Below are 23,150 nucleotides of genomic sequence, written 5' to 3'. Positions count from 1 at the left end.
AAAATCGAAATTTGTTATGGAGAGGGCTTCTCTGTTTATTTTTTGTCAGTTACTCTTGTATTCAAGGTGTTAAACCGCTTTGTAGATCGCTTAAAGAATCAGATTCATAAAATAAAATGGGAAATAATAAGTGCCGCGACAAGTTTTATTTAGCATCCGCAACGAAACATCTGTTTTTGTATGCAAGCAACGGGTTAATAGAAAAGCTTCTATTAAACTAATCTGCCATCTTTACAATACCAGCAAATAATGCAAAATCGAGCGACAATTTACAAATAACAAATAATATAGGGTGTCCCAAAAAGGACGCAAGATTTGAAATTGATGAAAAACACTTCTTTTTTTCGTTATAATATATTTGTATATAAAATCTTGAAGTACATAAAATAGGGTTATTTGTGGAATAATACGTCAGGCAAATGTCCTCCTAGGCTTTGCTGGCACATACGCACTCTTTTGTCAAAATTTTCTATGACCATTTTGCATAGATGTGGCTGAATTTCTCCAATGCAGCGTCGAATTTTTTTCTTTTAAAGCATTGCCATCTGAACGGCTTGTTTTTGGACGACCAGTGGAATGAACATCATGAATTGATCCACTCTCCCTGAATTTTGCAACCACTTTACTCACAGTTGATGAAGTCGAGTCAATATTCCGACCATATTTTGTACGGAATTTTCGAACCGTACACGACAAACTTCTTTCGAAATATTGTTCAATAATAAAAACGCGATGATCTTTCGTATAACCAGCCAGCACTAAAATACAAAAATGGCGGCAAATTGAAATCTTGCGTCCTTTTTGGGACACCCGATATAACTCGGCTACCGATAAATATAAATTGATGATTTGGCGACTAATATTGTAAGTCAGCTGTCAATTAATTTAATCAAAATCAACCTCAAATAAAGAGAATCGTAAATAATGACTTAGCAACTAAATTAATAATCCGTCTTGTTTTTTAATGAAAATTAGCAACACACCTCGTGGTACGCTGCGCGGGAATGAGAGCGCGCACGCGCCGTAACCGGCCGACCCGCCAATGAGCGTGCTGCATTCAGAATACCGCAACGTGTAGCATGTATTTGTTTACAATTAGACACGATTTAGAAGTGCTCGTATTCTTTAACAAAAATTCACTCATTTCATAATAGCTTCGTTCGTTAGCTTTTGAACCGCAGAGTAGAAAATAGAAGCCCCGCCATAGCGGGGCTTCGTCGACTTTCTGGCGGGCCGCTTTTGTCTTAATACACAACACAAGAAATGATAGCGTCACTACTTTGTGAAAAAAGCTGGTATTTCAAAATCGATAATCTTTCCGAGTGAACCTAATGAACATTGTTTTAAGGGTCAAATTTGTAGACGTATTGATTTGAGATACGAGATTTTTTCAAAGTAGTGACGATAGATTCGGTCGTTGACTTTTGTACCTCAAAGTAGAAAATAGAAGCCCCGCCGTAGCGGGGCTTCATCGACTTTCTGGCGGGCCCCTTTTGCTTTGATACACAACACAGAAGAAATTATAAGTTTGGTCGTTGCCTTTTGTACCTCAAAGCAGAAAATAGACTTTCTGGCGGGACGCTTTAGCCTTGATATACAACACAGAAGAAATGATAAGCTCGTTTGTTACCTTTTGTACGTCAGAACAGAAAATAGAAGCCCCGCCATGGCGGGGCTTCGTCGACTTTCTGGCGGGCCACTTTTGCCTTGATACACAACACAGAAGAAATGATAACTTCGTTCGTTACCTCTTTACTGACCAGAAAATAGAAGCCCCGCCACAGCCAGAGCGGGGCTTCGTCAACTTTCATGTGGGTCTCTTTTGACTTGAAACACAACTCAAAAGAAATGATAAATTCGTTCGTTACCCTTTTACCTCAGAGCAGAAAATAGAAGCCCCGTGGCACAGACGAAATGATAGTTTGTTTTTTACCTTATGCCCCTCAGATTATCATTAATAGTTTTTTTTCATGTTTAATTAAAAAAGATTTGGTCGCTTATTGCATAAATTTTAACAGGTATAAAAATATTGGTCATAATATAAAATTTGACCTACCACTATTCATTTTTTGATGTCATAGATTCAGTCATAACTTCCATATACTAACTTATAAAAATAGAGGTGATAGTATTAAGTTAGTCTGTTAAAATTATTAATTAGATGCAATAAAGACACTTATTAGAAGCTAAACATTTGTAGACATATTACAAATTTACTTGCTATATAATAATCGTGATGCTTATTCATTAAAACGTAGCTTGGATTACATTTTATTGAAAAGTATTTATTAGGCGCTTAAAATTAGTCGCTGATTTATTAGTTTAGTAGATAAATATTTAAATTTGAAGGCAGAAATGACAGTTACACTGCGCTAAAAACAACCCAATTAAAATCTGACAAGCGCGTTTTTAAAGTTAAGATCTTTTTTTTTTCTGCATTTTGTATTACTGTATCACTATGTGTGCCTGATGGGATATTCGTTCACGATGGTCTTAGGATAACAAGAACATATCATCATCATCATAATGGTCTAACAGCCTTATTCATAAAAAATCCTTAATTGAGGTTTGATCGGTCTGTTACTTAACAGACTGATTAAGCTTGTTAGACGGTTGTCAAGAAGTATGATTCATAAACGCTTGCTAGCAGTCTGCTAGTTGTTGAGCTGCTGATAGACGGATTAGACGCGTTATGTTGGCCACCTTGACAAATCAAAGACAAAAAATGGCCTAATCGATAATAAAAAAAAAAATTGACAGCAGTGACAGCAAATTACCAGGAAAAAATAAAAAGCGAGATGTTTGTTTTCCCGCCATTTCCGATCCGCATGTTTATGTTGTGTAAAAAGCCATAATTATGTTAATCATCCTTATTTTTTTACATATTTATTGTTAATTGATTGTTGCTAATTTAGAGGATTTTTAAATAGAAATTCCTGAAAATAAATTTTCCTGTTTTTTTTTTTAATCTGCGTAGCCCTGCCTTCACTATAAATATCTTCGGTACCTATGGTTTTTTGCTCTAGTCAAAGTCAGCTGTTCAAACTTGTGGCGGCCATTTTGTGACTTAGCAGAGAGATAAAGGAGGGTCTACGGTCCTCTAACTTTAGCAGAGCCTTGATCGACTGATTAGCGCTAACAGACGTTTATGAATCATGTTTTTAGCATCGGGCCTTCAAGGAGCCTTCAAGGAGGCTCTAACTTTTTATGAATAAGGCTGTAAGAATCCATTCTAGTTTTTTGTTAAAAAGTAGTGTTTTTAGTATCTGCTCTGACGTGTCGTGTCCGTCCATGCTTTCTTTATTGCTTTTTGTGTGAGGCGAGTGGAGTTGATTTGTTCGTGCATAGTGACGACGGACGCGTCACCAATTAAATCTTCAGTGTTAGTCAGGGTAATTTAATTAGGTATTCAATCCTTTTATTATTTTGTCTATAGAGAAAAGCGTAGGTACGTTGTTTGTGAGTCAGGTGAGGTGATGTCGTGTTTATCTATATATATCCGCGACGCGTTAAATCAATACGCTAATAAATACTGCAACTGTTACACCGTTCTTGCACGTCTCTCTGAAAGCCTGTATTTTAAATGGTAACCCTTCATTGTCAATTTTAATTATATACATGTATTACATAGGTACTACTGAGTGCTGATACCGAGGGTTTAATTTAAGTCTAGTGTATTATTATGGTTCGCTAAACAGTTTTTTCATTAACGACACGTGTATGTTTTGCCGGGCTTAATTATTGATTATAAGGTTTTAGGGAAGAGGGAAGATTAAGTACAAAATGCAGAACTCAGATCAAATCTGTCCAATGTATGGCAGTGAGATATTTAATTTAGATTTTGATGCGCTTGTTTAAGACTTTGATGATGTGAATCATGTGTTTAAATGCGATAGCAAAAGGCAGCCTTAGGGCTACAGCTTGGTGACCGTGAAACCAATACGAGTAAGCATGATAATTAAAAGTATTAAAGACCAGTTGAATATAACCACTAGGGTAGAGCGTTTTTTTTTTCTTTTGATTTTGAATGCTGAATAGTGCTAAAAAGTTGCGATTTGTTCAAAGGTTTATAAGAAAAATAAAAATATTCAAACCTACTTTGAGCCCTCTACTGTCATTTAAATATAAAAAAAAAACTGTTACGTTAAATTCCGTAAAATATTGTTTTTACCTAAAATTAAGGTGTCATCTTATTCAAAATATACCTTAGTTTAAGTAAAACGCCTTTGTAACGCACTAAATGTACCAAAATCATAAATTAAATAGACTGCCAAAACTACCAATGCCACCAATTTTCATTTAAATATGTTAATGTGACTTGTAAACGAAACTGTGTGTATTGTTACAATTTTTGATTAAAGCTGATGTCCCGTCCCGTCACTTTTCAGCATAAAAATATTTATTTATTTTTATGTGAAATTACGAAGTTGTCATATAAGAATCAAAATCTTCGGCGTAAGGTAGATACATATTATGTCGAAAAAATAATATAAAAATGTGTATGTAAGAAACTAGTTCATATGCAAGTTTTTAGAGGTATTTGAGACTGATTAAACAACTTTTTTTTTCTCCGTACATAGACGCTCCGCCCTAATAACCACGTGCAATTTTTACAAACTTTCATTTAACTTGCAATGTATGTATGTAGTTATGTGTGGGTCAAATCTTGCAAGTTTAAGTTGACCCACTTCCAGAAGCGGATTGACTTGAAATTTGGCATACTTACTTAAATCTGGTGTCAATATAATAATCTGGTAGTGAAGTGACATTCTGGTGGTCCAGCCAGGATTGACTTCTCAGGACCGAACTCCTCAATGGTTAGTAACTTAACAATGCAAGTACAAAAAAGCTTATATTAAAAATATTTTTTTAACAAAAAACTTATTATCTATATACTACGAATCGGAGCTTAATTTCCGTTATATTCGATCTCTCTATCTATGAAAATAAGCAATTTAGTAAGAATAGGAATTTATACAGCGAATTCCTGTAAAAACCTGTTAATAATTTAGATGGTTGCGACATTACGAGTTATTCTCCCGTGGTTGATCTCGTGTGTATGTTTATTTTATACCTGTAACATCCTTCTACGCTCCCTCATATCTCTCAGAACAGCTATTATTATCTTTTATTATAAATCGATTCTTCCGAAGGTCGTATGTTGTATGCCACTGAAGAATAAAGTGATTGAGAAAATTCAAATGGTTGGTTAGATATAAAACCTATAAAGAATTAAAATGAGTGATTATTCAACGGTAAATTTTCGTTTTGTAGAAAACGAGAAATGACTCCTGAAGCTGATTACTCTTGTTTAACAGAAATGTAAATTTGAAGACAGCCTTACAAATAAAAAATAGGTTTATTTGTTTGTAAAGACGTCAATATCGGGAAAATGAATTGAAATGACTACAGTTTGGATATTTTGAGAGATGTCAGTTAGGTACCACTTTATTAATTGTATTCCGTTTTTCGTGTTTTTTTTCCGCCTGTTGTCAACTTCACTCGCATCGTCCGTACTATTATGCCGCCCTGAAAGCCCCGTCTGATTTCCCCGCTGCCGGTTGTTTGACAGCCATTGTAATAACACAGGTAAGCAAGCTCTCACACTGCGTTGACATTGACACCTACTGCGATCCAGAACGGCAATTGGTGACCACGACGTTTCCTTTTCCGAAGTTTATTTTTAGAAATTTCTACTGTACCACGCGCCAAATAAATTACGTTACTCTCGGATTGTGTTCGAATCGCTTAACGGTATAGCGCCTATTCAATTATTGGAATTATACCTTTATAGTTTTTGTGGTACTACTCGGGGCAATGAGCTTTTAGCCAAAGTTAGGCGGTGGGAGGTATATAGTCTTTTCTAACCCTTCCAAAAGAAACTTCGCTGAAGAAATCCCTAAAGTGTAGTGGTTCATGAATTTCATGATACATTAATTATAGTGTTCCATACCAAGCCAGTGCTCTGCTCTGGTTATGACATGATGAATATGTGGAACATAATTTATTATTAATGAGTTGATACGGAAGTTATTGCCAAAGCTACCCAAATATTAGGTTGAAACGCGAATTATAGGTCTGCTTTCATTAGTTCTATCGAACTAATTAAGTCAAGCGTTCCCACTTCCCACTATGAATCAAATCATAGTATCGTACAATAGCAAAGTTATTTACTAAAAGTTATAATAATTATAAGTCATACATAATTTTCTAAAACATCCTGAGCGGTGGGCGTACTGGGAGTGGGGTGGAATTTTAAAGCAATTCGATTCTTTGACCTTGGGAATCGCGAAAAACTTGAGAAAATATGATATTGGGTGTGTACATTTTGTATATTAAGCAAAATAAAATCACAAGTTCTAATTTCGAGCCAAAAACGAGCTATGTATTTATCTATGCCAGTGTTGCCATTCAGGGAAAAAGAAATCTATTCATTATCGTGCATTGCAGTCTGTAAAGCTCTTTAACCCATTCAATGCCGCGCGCCAGATTACCTACGTACTTTCCTGTGATGCCAACGCTTCTGCAGAATAGACGCCCAGCGGCGTCAGCGGCATCCAGGTAAAGCTAAATTAGACGCCCATCGGCGTTTTAGGCACTCCAGTTGCAGATTTGTAGATATGCATAAGAAACAGTGTTCGTAAACCTTTTGTGATTTTTTATTATCACTGTTTTTGTACAGAATAGTACAGGTAATGAATAATGTATTTTGTTGGAAAAATTCGTATTTAGGTAACGATGAAAAAACATTATTCACTAGATCTATAAGCAGGTGACTGACTATCCTACTAATCCTACTTAGTATATTATAATTATAAATGCGAAAGTTTGTGTGTGTGTGTGTGTGTATGTTTGTTACTCCTTCACGCTAAAATGGCTGGATCTGGAAATAACAAACAACAGATTTTTTTTTTATTCGACTGGATGGAGCTGGGCTTAGAGTCATGAAATTTGAAATGTAGATAGCTAAGCTGGATGTCTGAAATAACACATAGGCTACATTTATTCCCATATTCCCACGGGATAGTTGTTCTTATCACAACACCTCAATGAAGATTACGATATAAATTTGGGGATTTCCCACGGGAATTTTGTAAAATCCCGGAATTTCAATTGTAACTATACCAGATCGAATAGTTTACGCGTGCGAAGCAGTGGGTAAACTCTAGTTACATGAACACGAATGTTACCTACTACCTGCTAAATAAAACTACTATTTAGTAGGTATTACGAAGCAAAACGTGAAACATGGTAAGAACAAACAAACTGCATTATTTACTCTTTAAACGGTCAGTCGGTAAGGTAAGGACTAAATATGTACTTAGTTCTTTCTGCCGCAAACGCAAATATTCGTGTGTACCTAAATCGTATGCATAAGTTTTAAAGTTAATTATGAATGTGAGCCTAGATAATCCAATATTGGCTCATTTCTGCCTTATGAGAAGTGTTATGTAAAACCTTTTTACAGGCTTTTATTGAACTTGCAATGTTTGTACGGGTACACACTACATGTACCTACTAGTTAAATCTTGCACGTTCAATTTGACCCACTTCCAGTGGTTGGATGGATTTGAAAGCCGTGCCAGGATAAGCTAAGTGATTCTGCCCCCACCGAGATTCGGCTTGTAATTTTTATAGATGATGTAGCACCATATTAGTATGTAATTAATCTGCAAATTTTCAGCCCCCTAAACTCTATAGTTAAAAGAAAGAAAAAAAAACGAAGTATGATTTTTCTTTAATATTTTTTTTCCAGCCTGTCACATATGTTGTACATTTACTAAGGATGATTATAATTTTTCACCAGTGATACACCCACTAACAAGTTATAATATATTTTTTTTTAAATTATTGCTGAGGGAGAACATGTTTTTTTTTACATAAAATACTTTAAGTACATACATCCTAGAAACACGCTATAATATGTATAAAGCAGAATGATTGAAACCTCTTTAGAGAAACGTGCAAGTTGCATACTAAATACTGGCCACTTACATTTTATTAGGTTAAAAAATATATACGAGTATATAAAAGAAGTTTCTAGGAGGTATGTATAGTACATTGTTGTAGAGGCTGGAAAGTTAGTAATAGACAAACTAGTTAGTTCAAGGACCGACCCGAAGGATCTATTGCACTTTTGGCTGAGACTAAACATTGTGCTTTTCACGATCACTGCGAGGAAATAAAAACATTTATCACAAAACAAACAATAAAAATCCAAAGACTGCGTTGCTCCCGCCGATTTTAGTTTTTCTTTTGTTATTTTTTTTTAAACGAGTCCGTTCTTAGTGGCCAGGAAGGCTGCAACGAAATTCGAAAATCGAAGTACGTATCGTACCGCCCCTCTCACTCTCGTATTAAATAGTAGAAGCGTCAGCGGGACGGCAAGATACGAAGTTCGAATTTTGCAATTCGTAGTATAGAGGGCCAGTACCCAATAATCTGGCAACGGTATCCTGGCAGTCCGGCTAGAATCGCCTCCTCAATGGTTAATGGCACTGACTTCAAAATTTGCTACGGAAATAGGTATAGTTTAGATGACAGCGCAAGTACAGTCAAGAAAAACTACAATCAGCAATAAAAGCTTGCATTTAAAATGAAAATTTTAACAAATTACATTATTGTTTTCGTGTCACTTGTTATTTCAATTCTTATTGAAGTAATTTGGTAGTAGTCTGACGTCTGAGCTGCGACGTGACTGGCATTCGGACAGTGCACCGACTAAAACCTTTACCTAATACAAGTTCCGACTGCAAATTAGCCAGGGCCTACTTTGTGTTATTAAGGATGGCACAATACAGGCTTCTTGCAAAACCACAAGCGATCGTTAAGTGAAATCACAGAGCCGTCAGACATAACTCATTTTCTGAAAGACAGAACCTAGGCTAGGCATTCAGATTAAAACTCTAGTTTAGTTATGTAAACTTAATTGAACAAAGTAAAATTATCAATTTTACCTAATTTCATTAAAAAAATGCTCAAAACTGTCGATCTGTTTTTTTAAGTCTTTCTTAAAATTAAAATTAAGTTTTAATTTTTTTGCTAAACAATTTTTGTCTAATTTAACTAGGCTCTAACCTGTAGGTATCAATTATTCTGATATAGCTGGTGATTTATTAGCTTGGCTGATGCATTGGCTTACCGTGATTAGCAATATACCTATTTTAATTATGCTTTCTTTATGCTTATTAATATTGATATTATAACGATACAACATTTGTTCGCCATGTGTGTGCATTTTTGAAAAATTCAGAATAATCAAAATATAGGATGGCCTATTCAGATGGTTCCGTAGTATGGGTAACTTTGAAATTGTCTCTAAGACAAAAATAGATCTGTTCTCTAGAATCATGTCAACGATTTTAGTGAAAAGAATAACTATACCTATTTATGTATAAATAATAAAAAAAACTCTTACCTACTCAGTTCGGATATGAAACCTGACTGTATGGAAAAAAATATATTCCAGTCCCGGTATCTGTCTGTCGGTAGCCATAAAAGTTGAATTTGACCCACATCTAGTGGTCGGATCGGCTTTCTTATGAAATCGAATGACAATGCAAGTGCAGTTAACAAAAGTACAGTTATAAAGCAATTGTAGTAAATTTAAATTTTTAGCAAAACTTCCTTAGAACAGATCTTTTTATGAAAATACAAACTGAAATATAGATGCACAGAAAAACCAGAAAAACAAGACCATCACTGGGAATCGAACCCAGGTCCTCGGTATTCCGTACCGCGTGCTATACCGCTACACCACTGATGGTCAACGGTACCGACACGAATTTCCCCTATGCACCTCATATTTCAGCTTGTTTGTTTCTTATTTAGCCACTTAAGCAGTGACGCTAGCGACATCTATGCCGTAGCCCTCATCGAGAAACTTTTTCGGCACTCCATTGGAACTAACCGCTCACCCGGACAAGAGATATCGTTACTAAGCAATCAAATTATGATTGGTTTTTTGGAATATTTTTGTATTTTTTATTTCAATTCCCAGTGATGGTCTTATTTTTCTGGTTTTTCTGTGCATCTATGTTTCAGTTTGTATTTTCAATTTAGGTTTTACGGGATGACCGTAAAAGTAAAAGTTTGGAATTGAAATAAAAAATACAAAAAGATTCCAAAAAAACAATCTTAATCTTTTTATGTCCTATATTACCCATACTGACCTACTTATCTACTCGTAAATGAGCTATTCTGCATTTCTTCACTGTGACTAGTAAAACCCTACAGTACAATTATCATCTACCTTTAAAAAACAATGAATATTCATTTGCCTTTCTGCTTCGTATCGTATCAATTGTTAAAATCCGGGAAGTAAATAACTCACCGTAACTATGCTTTTGTAACATTGACACTGTCTGCAATGCATTGATGTGTTGACGATTGCAGGCCAAGTTTTTGTACCGAGGCGGCGGCAACTGAAATTTTTGACGAGTTCACTGTTGCAATGCTTGAATAGCTTCAGGGTTTTTTACATAACCTCTGTCCACGATAACGAATTAGTATTACGGCCTCTACCACTTTTGTACGCAAATAAAAAGTACAAGGAAAGGTCAGTGGTCGTAAACAATTGTACCTACTGCCAGGCTTACGGTAGCATACCTACATGCCATGGACCGGAATATTCATACTACAATTATTTTCCTGGTGATTTTTGTTTGTGGGTTTGTGAATTTGACATATTAAATAATCTATCAACTGAATTTAAAAGTAGACGACTAGAATAATATTTTTTATTGCATGAATATTTAATTCAATAGTAGTAGCGACAAACTAGCAGTAAACACACACAAGCAGAGTCATAGATTTAACACGCAGTTCAAGTATAAGAACAGCAGCCCACATAGCCGCAATGTCACATGGCGAGAAAGAATCTTAACCCTTAATAAGGCCCCGTTTATTGGATGGAGCATACTACCACAGAATCAAAGGCAGCTATCGAATACTACCTAGCAAAGGATATTTTTAAAGCCAGTAGTATTTTCAATAATAACAATGAATATTGTAACTTATTTATTACTAAATCAATAAGGTTGAATTTCCAAATCAATGCATGTGGTCGCTAAATCGCCTACCTTAACTTAACCCTTTACCAGGCCCCTTAGAACTAGCGTGTCTTCATACGTACTTTATATACTGTTACAACCGTATTTAACGCCTTGTAAAAAATGTATTTACGAAACTCCGAGATGTTCCTTTAAACCAGAAATAAAAATGTGGGTTACGGTTATCCCATCGCCTGTCTAAGTAATTAACTGTCATACTCGATTTTGTCTTATTATATTCTTGATCAGGCGAAGGGATATATTCCTCCCACATCTTATTCTTCAGGGAAAGTCTTTAAAAGGAGATTTTACAGCTAGGTACATGAATTTGCTCTAGGTTGAACACAAAAACAGTTTTATTACTTACGCGAGTTTTTATGACACGACAAGACAATTTACCGGGCCATGGGAAGAATAGCTCCCGCACAGTTAAACTCTAATAAGGCCATGGGATAATGTCAACCCACATCCTAATTTTGGTCATACACAAAAATGCATGAATATTTAGCTATGTTTAAGATTAAATTACCTTTCAACACTCAAAATCTATAAAATATCAAATAATGGTTCGATCTTCTTCTTCATAAAAATTAAGGAAAGTGTTCAAATTTCTCCGTAGTTTACTAAAATTAGAGTTCAAGTGAATCTAAACGGCCGCCAAAGATATATTACGCGATTTAGAAGCGTGTTGTGAATGAAGATAATAAAATACTATTTTCAGGGATCGACAAAATATTTTGTAGGAGGTTTGGAGTTAAAGCCTGACTACGGTAACCGATATAAGATGTGGGAGGAATATATCCCTTCGCCTGGTAAAGTTTTAATAAGGGTTGAATATTGTAAATATAAAAATTTACTGAACTTCATTTTAGAGCGGGTTCTGGAGGGAATTGTGTATGCAAAATTAGAGGACCGCATTCTGAATAGTTTTGAACTCAGAAAAGCTTGCAAATTATGATTCTGAATATTGCCAGGAGGTCCGGTGGTCCATTTTTTTATACCTGAACCCCTAAGACATGGAAATGGACTGAAAAAATGCTTTTAAACCATTTTAATAATTATTTTCCTGACAATATATATCCTATTTTTACACGCTTTCATTTAACTTGCAGTGTATGTATGTATGTCTGTATGTACAAATGATGCGGGTCAAATCTTGCAAGTGGAATTTGACCCACTTAAATCTGATGACAATACAATAATCGGATAGTGACATCCTGGTGGTCCAACTAGGGTGGTCTCTGAAGGACGGAACTCTTTAACGGTTAATGGCATGCATGACTTGAGATTTGGCACGGAAATGTAGTTTAGATGACGATAAAAGTACAATCAACAAAAACTACATACAGTCAGCAAAAAAAAATTGTATTAAAAATATTTTTTTAATGAAATATTTATAGACCAGAACTAGGTCTAGGTCCAGTGGTAGTGTAGCGGTACAGCACGCAGCACGGAATGCTGAGGACCTGGGTTCGATTCCCAGCGCTGGTCTCTTTTTCTGGTTTTTCTGTGCATCTATGTTTCAGTTTGTATTTTCGCTATGGAGTTTACGGGATGACCAATGGTATCCGAGCTCGTTAAAAGTATTCAAGATGGCTCGATTCCGACTCGTCCACCTTGTAACCGATTTCAAAAATAATAAAAAAGGAGGTTATCTATGAAGTGGGATCTTTTTATTTATTTGTTTAGACAACATAGTCCTTTTTTTAATTGAAAATTAATGGATATTGCCACGACGTAGATAGATGCCACCACACTAAATTTCTTGCTGTCATAGAGAAATATTCGAGCAATTGGCTGGCTTTGTTGACTGTACCTTCTATAGTATTTTATGCAACTGTATCATAATAAGGGCCATTGAGACACGAGTGCGAGTTTATGACATGAGGTACGCATGAGTGTCTCAATGGCTGATTATGAATAGTTGCATACGCTACTTTTTCTACGAGCTCAAACATAAACAATTAATAAATAATGAATACTTACATAACAGCCAATAGGTAAATTAATTTTTCGATTTTAAAGGTAGCAAATTACTGCTCACTTCTATTGCCGCCTGTTTTATTTCTGGCGGCGTCATCATTTCCGCATTACCTAATTTACCAAAGTCACACATTCTCACAAATAAAAAGTCGTCTAAATTGCGATTAACCCTTTTATTTCTTTCAATTTTCAAGAACTTCGTGCAAAAGCAGAACAATCCCGCTATTTTGAAACGTTTTTTTTTTTCACTAATTAAAACCTTAGAATGTACCCGGGAACTTTTTCGAATACAGCCAAATCAAAAAATGTTGAAATATTAAAATTTGATAATTACTGTAAAATTCATTTCTTGTCCGTTATGTAAGTATTCATTATTCAATAATTGTTTATGTAAACATATTTTAATTAATCTATTAAGTCGATTTAACAATAATTAAGTAAATAAAATAGAATGGTAGAAGTTTTTTTTTTAATTTCCGCCATTTGCAGTGCGAAAAAGAACATTGTGAAACGTTTCACAATGAAATGTCAAAGTTGCGATTACACAATGCACCTCATTGGACTACCGATATCGATATCGTTAGTGGCACGTTGTACTACGAGAGTAGAAAAAAAAATTGCGGTTTTACAAACCACATATAATCTGTCTACGTCTTAGACCAAGAATAAGCGATCTAAGAATTGCAATAAAAAGTGATTTCCTATCTGCCTATCATACTCCTATCCTATATTGTTAAACGATAAATAAAAAGTTTTTAGACTCAAGGAAATAGTTTAATGCCTATATAGGAGTGTTAACCCTTAATAAGATAAAGGCAATTTAGCGACCACTTGCATTGAGTTGGAAACCGAACCTTATTAATTTCGTAAACGTCACAATATCCATTGTAATTATTGAAAATACGACTAGCTTTAAAAATATTCTTCGTTATTAATGGTTAAAGAGGCGTTCGCAACACACCAAAGCTTTTAAGTCCAATTTAAAACATTTAACTGTGAAATTAGATGTACAGTTTATCTTACCCATCCAGTGCGTTTTAAAACATTATTATACTTGAAACTTTGAAACTTTTGACACTCGCCCTAACCATCGACATCAGACTTACCTTCTAAAAACTATTTTGGTAAAACACTATCCCGCTGTTGTGCACATAAATCACTTCAAACGTTTTTTTGTAGTGTTTATGAATGGTTTCGAAAACATTTCAAAATATTCGATTATGTTGCTAAGTTGCTTCATAGTCATAGTGATGTTCCTTGTCAGGCAATGTGAACTTTTTTTGTTAAACGAAAAACATATTTATAAATATATATGTCTAGAAAGTAATTAACCGTGAATCGAAGCTTTTTTCTGTGAAAAGGTTCTTTTAAATGTTTAATGTTTTAATGTTTATTTGGGTACAAACGGTACATGGTTCTTAAAAATAAACAAATTACAATTTACATAAACTAATGCTGCCACCACTCATTGATTCATTTAAGTAAAAGTAAAATGAACGGGAAACAAAACTAAAAACAGGTTTGTTGGCTAAACACAAATACGGTTAGCAGTTAATTGAACAAAATTAAATTAACTATTTAAAGGTGAAAATGCAAAATTGTAAAATGAATGCTATTAATCCAAAAGGGTCAGAATGACACTTTTGAACTTAACTAAGGATAAATGACATACATCTACTTGACAGAAATTAGTATTATGGGCTTTACAGGCTCTGTTAATATAAGAGTTAGATTTATATTTTTTCCTTGTGAGGGGAACATGAAATAATTTATTGAAAGTTCGCGTGTTCAATATTTAACATATCAGCTTATTTCTAACGATACGGCGCACTATGGGTTTAGACAAGGACCAAAATCATCCGCATTTTACGGATAGTCACGTTTATTTTTGTCAAACTATTTCAAATTTGTGGATAGATTTCTCAAAGAACGGAGAAATGAAAAAAATGCCTTAAACTTAAAAAATGTGAGATTGGTTTTTTGGAATCTTTTTTGTATGTTTTATTTCAATTCCAAATTTTTACTTTAACGTCACTGCTTAAGTGGCTAAATAAAGAAACAAACAAGCTGAGATATGAGGTGCATAGGGGAAATTCGTGTCGGTACCGTTGACCATCAGTGGTGTAGCGGTATAACACGCGGTACGGAATACCGAGGACCTGGGTTCGATTCCCAGTGATGGTCTTATTTTTCTGGTTTTTCTGTGCATTTATATTTTCATTTTGTATTTTCAATTAAAAAAATGTGCCTTTTCTATTAATGTGTGCGATTCTAATGAACATCATTTGTGTAATCCGTTTCATTATTGAGATAGCTGTAGCTGAAATAACTATCAAAACAATAAAAATATCGTTTCCACAATGTGCACAAAGTGTTGGTAAGTATTTGTGACTCACGAAGGCGGTTGTTTTGCTCGCCGAACATTAACTTATTAAAGTACCTAATTAAGTAAGATTCACTGTTCATAATTTTCCTCAATAAAGAAACCTAGAACACAAATGATATATCACTAGAAAGAAAGGGCATACATATGTACCTATACTCCAAGGAAGTTCATTATGACTTCTCTTTACTTAATCCGTAGGTACTTCGAAAAATTTATTTTTTGTCTAAAAAAATCAAATTTTTCAATTTGTCGGTTCCTTCTAAACCAGACTTGTTTTGGCAAACAACAGTTGTATTTCCAGAATTATGATTCTGACACTTGCCTATAACTGCAGATTCATTTAAAAGAGGTTCAATTCCTAATCGTGTTTTTTTTATAAAAATCTAATATATATTACATATAAAATGTAATTTATATAAAAATCTCTGGTCACAATGTTTGTAACCAAACTTCTCTGAAACGCCTTGACCGATTTTTATGATTTTTTTGTGTATCTTCGGTAGGTCTGAGAATAGGACGTATAAGCTATTTTTCATGCTTCTACGCGGACGGATTCGCGGGTAACAGCTAGTCTAATATATAAAATTCGCGTGTCACAGTGTATGTAACCAAACTCCTCCAAAACGGCTTGATCGATTTTTATGAAATTTTATGTGTATGTATTCGGTAGGTCTGAGAATAGGACGTAAACTATTTTTCATACTTCTACGCGGACGGAGTCGCGGGCAACAGCTAGTCATATTATAAAAAATCAGATTCGTTCCAATTGTCCAATACTATTTTCAACATTTACAATCTTCTTGCGGAGCTTCTTGGCAGTTTTATCCTTCGGACATTTGAAGGTATATCCTAGTATACATCGTGTCTTCAATGTACACTTTAAAGTGGACAGAGGCATTGCGCCAACGCGAATTGCATAAAAGCGGAAAATTTACGAAAGTGTCCAGAACGAAATCGACCTGGTTGGCGGTGGTACACCTAATAAATAGAGACTTCGTTATGGATCGTTGGGTGACTTTGCATTTTATTAAAGCCCCTTGGTAGCTTTGGCTCAAATTTATCGAATTTCCTGTCGATACTAAGTGAAACGTAGCTTCATCAAAATTTCTTTTAACGCGTTTTCCAGTGTGGCCTTTTGATGTGCCAATTAACATCCTAATTGGCAGTGACTGAAAGGTAAAAGTAATTCGTCATATTATGCTATTTTCGACATATAGGTGTATTTTTCATTTAATTCATACTAATATGATAAATGTGAAAGTGTGTTTGCTTTTCCCTCTTTCACGCCGCAACGGAGCAACGGATCTAAGTGATTTTTGGCATAGAGATAGTTTATGGGCTAGAGAGTGACACAGGCTTCTTTTTATCCCGGAAAAATGCACACTTTCCGAGGGAACATCGCGCGATAACCGAATTCCACGCAGATGAGGCCGCGGGCAAAAGCTAGTGTTACAATAAATACCTACACTAGCACACAAGCTGCTTATACAGGCATTGTACAGCCTATTAGTCGCATAGGGGTCTTTTAGGTATTCTCCTTAAGTTGTACAGTGGCATATTTAAAAACCTTTAACAGCTAGGTTGTACAATAGACTTAACAGCTACAGCTAGCAACAAAATGACTTATAATTACTGATAAAGGAGCATGCAATAGCGTCGCTAGAAAGTCATAAGCAGTATAATTGAGTTTGCTGGTAAACGAGTTTAAAAAGCAAGCAAGCGTGCAAGCAAGCGTGCAAGCAAGCGTGCAAGCAAGCAAGCATGCAAGCAAGCATGCAAGCAAACATGCAAGCAAGCATGAAAGTAAACATGCAAGCAAGCATGCAAGCAAGCATGCAAGCAAGCATGCAAGCAAGCATGCAAGCAAGCATGAAAGCGAGCATGTAAGTAAGCATGTAATTATGCAAGGAATGTTGCAAGCTCTGCTGCAAGGAAGCATGCATTCAAATCTGCATTCAAGCATGAAAGCAAGCAAGCATGCAAGCAAGCATGCAAGCATGCAAGCAAGCAAACAAACATGCAAGCAGGCATGCAAGCAGGCAAACAAATATGCAAGCAGGCATGCAAGCAGGCATGCAAGTGAGTATGTAAGCAAGCATGTAATTATGCAAGGAATAGTGCAAGCAAGCATGCATTCGAGCATGCATTCAAACATGCAAGCAATCATGAAATTTTGCAAGAATTAGTGCTAGTAGCAAGCATGCATTCAAGCCTGCATTCAAGCATGCAAGCAAGCATGCAAGCAAGCATGCATTCAATCATGCAAGCAAGCATGGAAGCAATCGTGTAAGCAAGCATGTGATTATGCAAGAAATGGTGCAGCAAGCAAGCAAGCATGCTTTTTAACACATTATTAAAAAAACGTTTGTGTAATGTGCATTCATAGTTTATGTAGAGAGTCAGCTCAGCGGTTAGAATACAAAAACAAACTTTTGGTCATCCCTTGGGAATGGCATTTTTTTCGGGATAAAAAATATCGTATTATTTATTCTGGACCTCTAATATGACGTATGCAAAATTTCATAGGAATCGGTGCAGTAGTTACGACGTGAAAGCGTAACAAACAAACAAACAAACTAACTCACTTTCCCCTTTATAATAGTAAGGAAGGATATTTTGTTTTCACCACGAGTAAACCTCTATTATATTACTAATTTAGAGCTTTGGCATTTAATATGGCGATAAAGAACGCCGAATTAAGATGAAGGTGGTATAATGGCACTGAAAAAGCCTTTTCAAATTCTCATCTTGTATACCACCTTTGAAGAGCCATTATAACTATGTTTACTTTGTATCACTAAATTACGGTTTAAACTGAACGCTTTTTAGTTGATTCCACCATTTTATTTTGTTACCAGTTTTTTGGTTTAATTGTGCTTGAAATCGAAATATAAAAAACACCGGCCAAGAGCGTGTCGGACACGCCCAAACTAGGGTTCCGTAGCCATTACGAAAAAATTAAGTAATATTTTTCTAAGGGTTTAGTATTTTATGCGGAATCTTCCAAGTTTAGGTATATTTTATACCTTAGGCTGCTTAACTTAGCCGTTATAGTTTTCCTTGAAAGTTTGATATAGGTACTTACTACCATCCTGATGTTTTTCAAATTTTCCACCCACCGGTTTAGATTTAGAGGGGGATGCGCTCGATTTTAATTTAAATTTGCACTTTAAAGTTGAATATTTCGCATACAAATCATTGAATCGAAAAACCGTCGTAGCAAACCCCTAATGGTTTTAAAAGATCTATCCAACGATACCCCCACACTAAATTGGATGAGAAAAAAAAACACCCCGTTTTACGTCTATGGGATTATCTAAACTAAAATTATTTTTATATCCGTGCAAAATTTCAGCTTTCTAGCATTGATAGTCCGTGAGCATGCCGCGGACGCACAGACAGATAGACAGACAGACATGGCGAAACTATAAGGGTTCCGTTTTTGCCATTTTGGCTCCGGAACCCTAAAAAGGTAAAAATAATTTGATCGTCAGGCTGTTTAGATTGACTTACCGTAGTCAAAATATGAATTTCTGGTTTAGACATTTATTTAATCAAAGAAATGTTACATTTCACTTAATGAGTAGTTTATAAAACAAAAGTAAATAAGTAAGTATTTAGTGTACAAAAGCAATGTTTATTCGATATTATGAATTTAAAAAGTAAAAAAAAAAAAAAACTGTATGGTAATGGAATGCCGGGAAATGATTTTATTTTTCTTAATTTGTGGCAGTCTACCTATAAGGAAGAACTTCGTGTACTATGTTTGCGACAGTTAGGCGGACGTTTCCAAGCATATTGGAGAAAAAGTTCATTTTTCGAGCACCACGTCTCTTTGACTATTAAAATGCCTTAGGAATTAGAATTCGCAAAATCCGTCCTTATTGCTTATCTAAGATGATGGAAACTATTTTCACATTTTCATACACACAACTCACTCACATTTATAATGTATGGCACTATGATGAATTGAAAGCTTTCGTGTATAGATTTTGTAGCATATCCATTGCCTAGGAAGGGTTTTAGAGACGAGGGTAAGCAATAAGCATCACTCTAGACACGTTTTATCTTTATCGGCCTCGTGTCCGTGACATTTCCACTCCCATGTCGCATAAAATGCTTGAGATAGTATTTCATTAGACGTATTCATTAGTTAAGTTCTAATATAACAGTTGTATTGTACATTATTGAAACAAGATTGAAACCAATTAACTAGCAGTAAATATTCATTTATCGCATTTACACATTATCTTTTGTAGGGCTGTTAATTGATGATGGGGTCTTACGAAACCGGAATTGTGTACAAAATCTTGACGCAAAAACGTACTTTACGTGCTCCCACTCACTATTTCATAAAACGTTGAGATTATATTCACCTACTGGTTTAATAAATAAAGTGTTTAATGGTTGAAGATAGTATTTTTTATCATCAATTAACCTGAATTATCATTATGTTACGTTTAAGGATGGCTCATGCGTGACCATAAGTTTTAAGAAACCCATTTGCAATACATTAAAAAAAACTTGATTTCAGATGTACCTTAAATAGTTTGAATCCGGTAAACAAACTGGTGAAGGTATACGTAAATCGAAACAGACTTTAAGCTACCCTGACGTCAAGTAACGTTTTCAGTTATACGATTAGATCGCTATCATTAGGTGTAGTGTAGACTTTACGCATTAGGTATAGTATTACTACTCGCTAAGGCCAACTGATGTAAGGCTTAGTGCCATTGTTGACACTAATAGGTAATGCTTATAATATGTTCTGATTTGTTGCAGAAAGCATCATGGGCTGTTTCGTCAGCAAAGATAAACTCACCAAGGAGGACATGGACTTTCTCAAAACTCACACATCGTACGACGAGACCACCATCAAAGAGTGGTATAAAGGATTTAAGGTAGAGTAACTGTAGTACGGTCACGGATAGATACTAATTGTTGGGCTACTGTGGAACGCTAATAATAAGTGCTTGTTATAGCCTAACAGACCCGGAGATGGTGACACAAAATATTAGATCATTCTTCGGTCAGGGGTCTAATTACGGAATGACAAAAAAGAAAATGATGGTCATAGCGCTGGTACCGGCGGCCCAATCGCGTGGACGTTTATCGAACGTGTCGGATAAATAACGAGTGTCGAACGATTTGTTTCACAAAAATGCTTGTATTTTCCGATAGTCGATAAAAAAGGTAGCGTAATGCCATACTTCTCCGGTGTGACCTACAGCCCGCCATACCGACGCGAATACATTAATTAAAAAAAAAAAAACAATTCAACCACTTGCTCCAGGCTAATTTTTGCACAGCTAATCATCGTCGAGTAGCCATTCACGAAATACACCATGCCATACTTTTCTGGCGGACCCAAATGGCCGCCATACCGTACCGCCGCAAAGGAGTATTTTTTTTCGCAAAACGTTATGTACCAGTATTGCATTTGGATTTTTGGAAAGTATTTGATAAAATGTGACCGTTATTATCAATACGTATACGGTAGTCTGTTCAATATAGGAATGGACAGAAGGAAATTAGGCTCTATATAGTGCACGCTTTAGGAAGTCATTTAATAAATTGCATTTTTTTAGTATACGATCTAAACTAAATTCTAATTATAATATCGGAGACGTCAATAGTAGTTTCAATTATTCATTAACTAACTGTTGCCCGTGACTCCGTTCACGTCTAATTCGTTTATTGCTATTTCGCGGGAACTATGCAATTTTCCCGGATAAAAACTATGCCATGTCCTTCCATGGGACTTTTACTATCTATATACCGAATTTCATCAAAATCGGTTCAGCGGTTAAGACGTGAAGAGGTGCGTAACAAACAAACATAGGTACAGACTAACAAACTTTCACAATTATAATTAATATTAGTGAGATTAACTTTGCTCTTTTTCACATCATAATTTAAAAACAATAATAAAACTTTTCGATTTTGTTAAAAACGGAAACGTCTTCCTATAAAATACCTAAAGAGGCAGAGGTAAATAACATTATGCAAGAAACGGAAATTTTATTAAATATTGTTACCTCAAGAAATATTCTGTACATTATTTATAGTTTTTAATCGCCAGTTTGGATCAAAATGTCATGACCTTTAATCATATACGATTAGTTAACTTTTCACAACTAAGGCACTGGACTAAATTTGATGTAATTTGGAATGGAAAAAAGCTTAAACTTCATAGCAGTTACTACGAGTAGAATATTTTTAAACAGGAATTGAGAGCGGATGAGTCCTCGAAACACAGTTATTAAACTATGTATAAATATAAATCGAATTAATATTATGTAGCAAATTACGTATAAATATTGTGTTATTTTGTAAGTACATTACGTATTAACCTACTTACAAAGTAAAAAAATTATGACTTCATCTATTTATTTCTTTTATTCATCATCATCATCATTATTACGACTTCACAAAAAATGTTTAGAACCCCTTCTTCTGTGACCTTCTAGAGTCTAATGTTGTCCTGAATGGACTATAGTAGGGGCAAAAACTGCTGCCATACTTGAAAAACTTATTACTCGACACGTTTTGAAAATGCGACTAAGATACGTAAAAACATTTTTTACATCAACGAATCATTGTATTCTGTTCGTTTAGTTGTAATTCTATCTAAAAAAAAGATTCCAGATTGTAACCATGGGGCATTTGTTTTAGTATGGCATTTGGATTTTTGGAAATGATATGATACAATGTGACCCTTATTATATTTGTCATACTTCTAGTCGAGGAAAAAAGATACGCCAAATCTTAGAATTTTGAAAAAATTCGCCACCTTCTACAGGTAAGTATGACTTCTATTTATGATCATACACTGAACTTTTAAAAAAAATTTTAGGCTGTTACAAATCGTTTTGCAATAAAAAAAATTTTACTCCTTTGCGGCGGTATGGCGGCTATTGGGTAGGTACCGTCGGAAAAGTATGGCAAGGTGATTTCCGTGAATGGCTACTCGACGATGATTAGCTTCGCAAAAATTAGCCTGGTACAAATGGTTGAATTGTTTTTTGGGGTTCCGGAGCCAAAATGGCAAAAACGGAACCCTTATAGTTTCGCCATGTCTGTCTGTCTGTCTGTCGATCTGTCCGTCCGTCCGCGGCTTTGCTCAGGGACTATCAATGCTAGAAAGCTGTAATTTTGCACGGATATATATGTAAACTATGCCGACAAAATGGTACAACAAAAAAACTAAAAAAAAAACATTTTTTTAGCGTTCCTCCCATAGACGTTAAGTATATCAAACATTCAAGGAAAACTATAACGGCTAAGTTTGCTTGAGAATTATTAGTAGTTTGAGGGGCTGTTTCACCATCCATTGATTAGTGTTAACTGACGGTTAAATGTGATGCCGTCTCCGTCAATTCGATCAAAACAAATAGAGACGGCATCACATTTAACCGTCAGTTAACACTAATCAATGGATGGTGAAACAGACCCTAAGAGTAAATAGCAGCCTAAGGTATAAAATATACCCTAAACTTGGAAGATTTCGAAATCCTTTGAAAAATATTACTTAATTTTTTCGTAATGGCTACGGAACCCTATTTCGGGCGTGTCCGACACGCTATTGGCTATTTTTAAATCAATGTGTTCGCGTCGGTATGGCGGGCTGTAAGTCACACCGGAGAAGTATGGCATTACGCTACCGCCTATATTCTTTTTTATCGGCTATCGGAAATTTATGTGGAACAAATCGTTCGATACTCGTTATT

The 23,150-nt window shown here is 35.3% G+C and overlaps 2 protein-coding genes across 5 annotated transcripts in view; both read left to right on the top strand.

Annotated features, from left to right (window-relative positions):
• Nca (neurocalcin homolog) overlaps positions 1 to 23,150 on the top strand; it is an 82,138-nt gene that overhangs the window by 43,941 nt on the left and 15,047 nt on the right. The gene's annotated exons all lie outside the window — the stretch shown is intronic.
• Positions 1 to 23,150, top strand: part of LOC141433789 (neuronal calcium sensor 2) — a 72,486-nt gene that overhangs the window by 43,817 nt on the left and 5,519 nt on the right. For all 3 annotated transcript variants that reach the window (XM_074095901.1, XM_074095907.1, XM_074095895.1), the window contains exon 2: positions 20,203 to 20,321. In XM_074095901.1, the coding sequence (XP_073952002.1) occupies positions 20,211 to 20,321 (111 nt within the window). In that variant the 5' untranslated portion in view covers positions 20,203 to 20,210. The remainder of the gene's footprint in view (positions 1 to 20,202; positions 20,322 to 23,150) is intronic.

This window comes from Choristoneura fumiferana, chromosome Z (assembly GCF_025370935.1).
Source record: "Choristoneura fumiferana chromosome Z, NRCan_CFum_1, whole genome shotgun sequence".
Classification (NCBI taxonomy): Eukaryota; Metazoa; Arthropoda; class Insecta; order Lepidoptera; family Tortricidae; genus Choristoneura; species Choristoneura fumiferana.
This window is presented reverse-complemented; position numbering and strand designations above follow the sequence as displayed.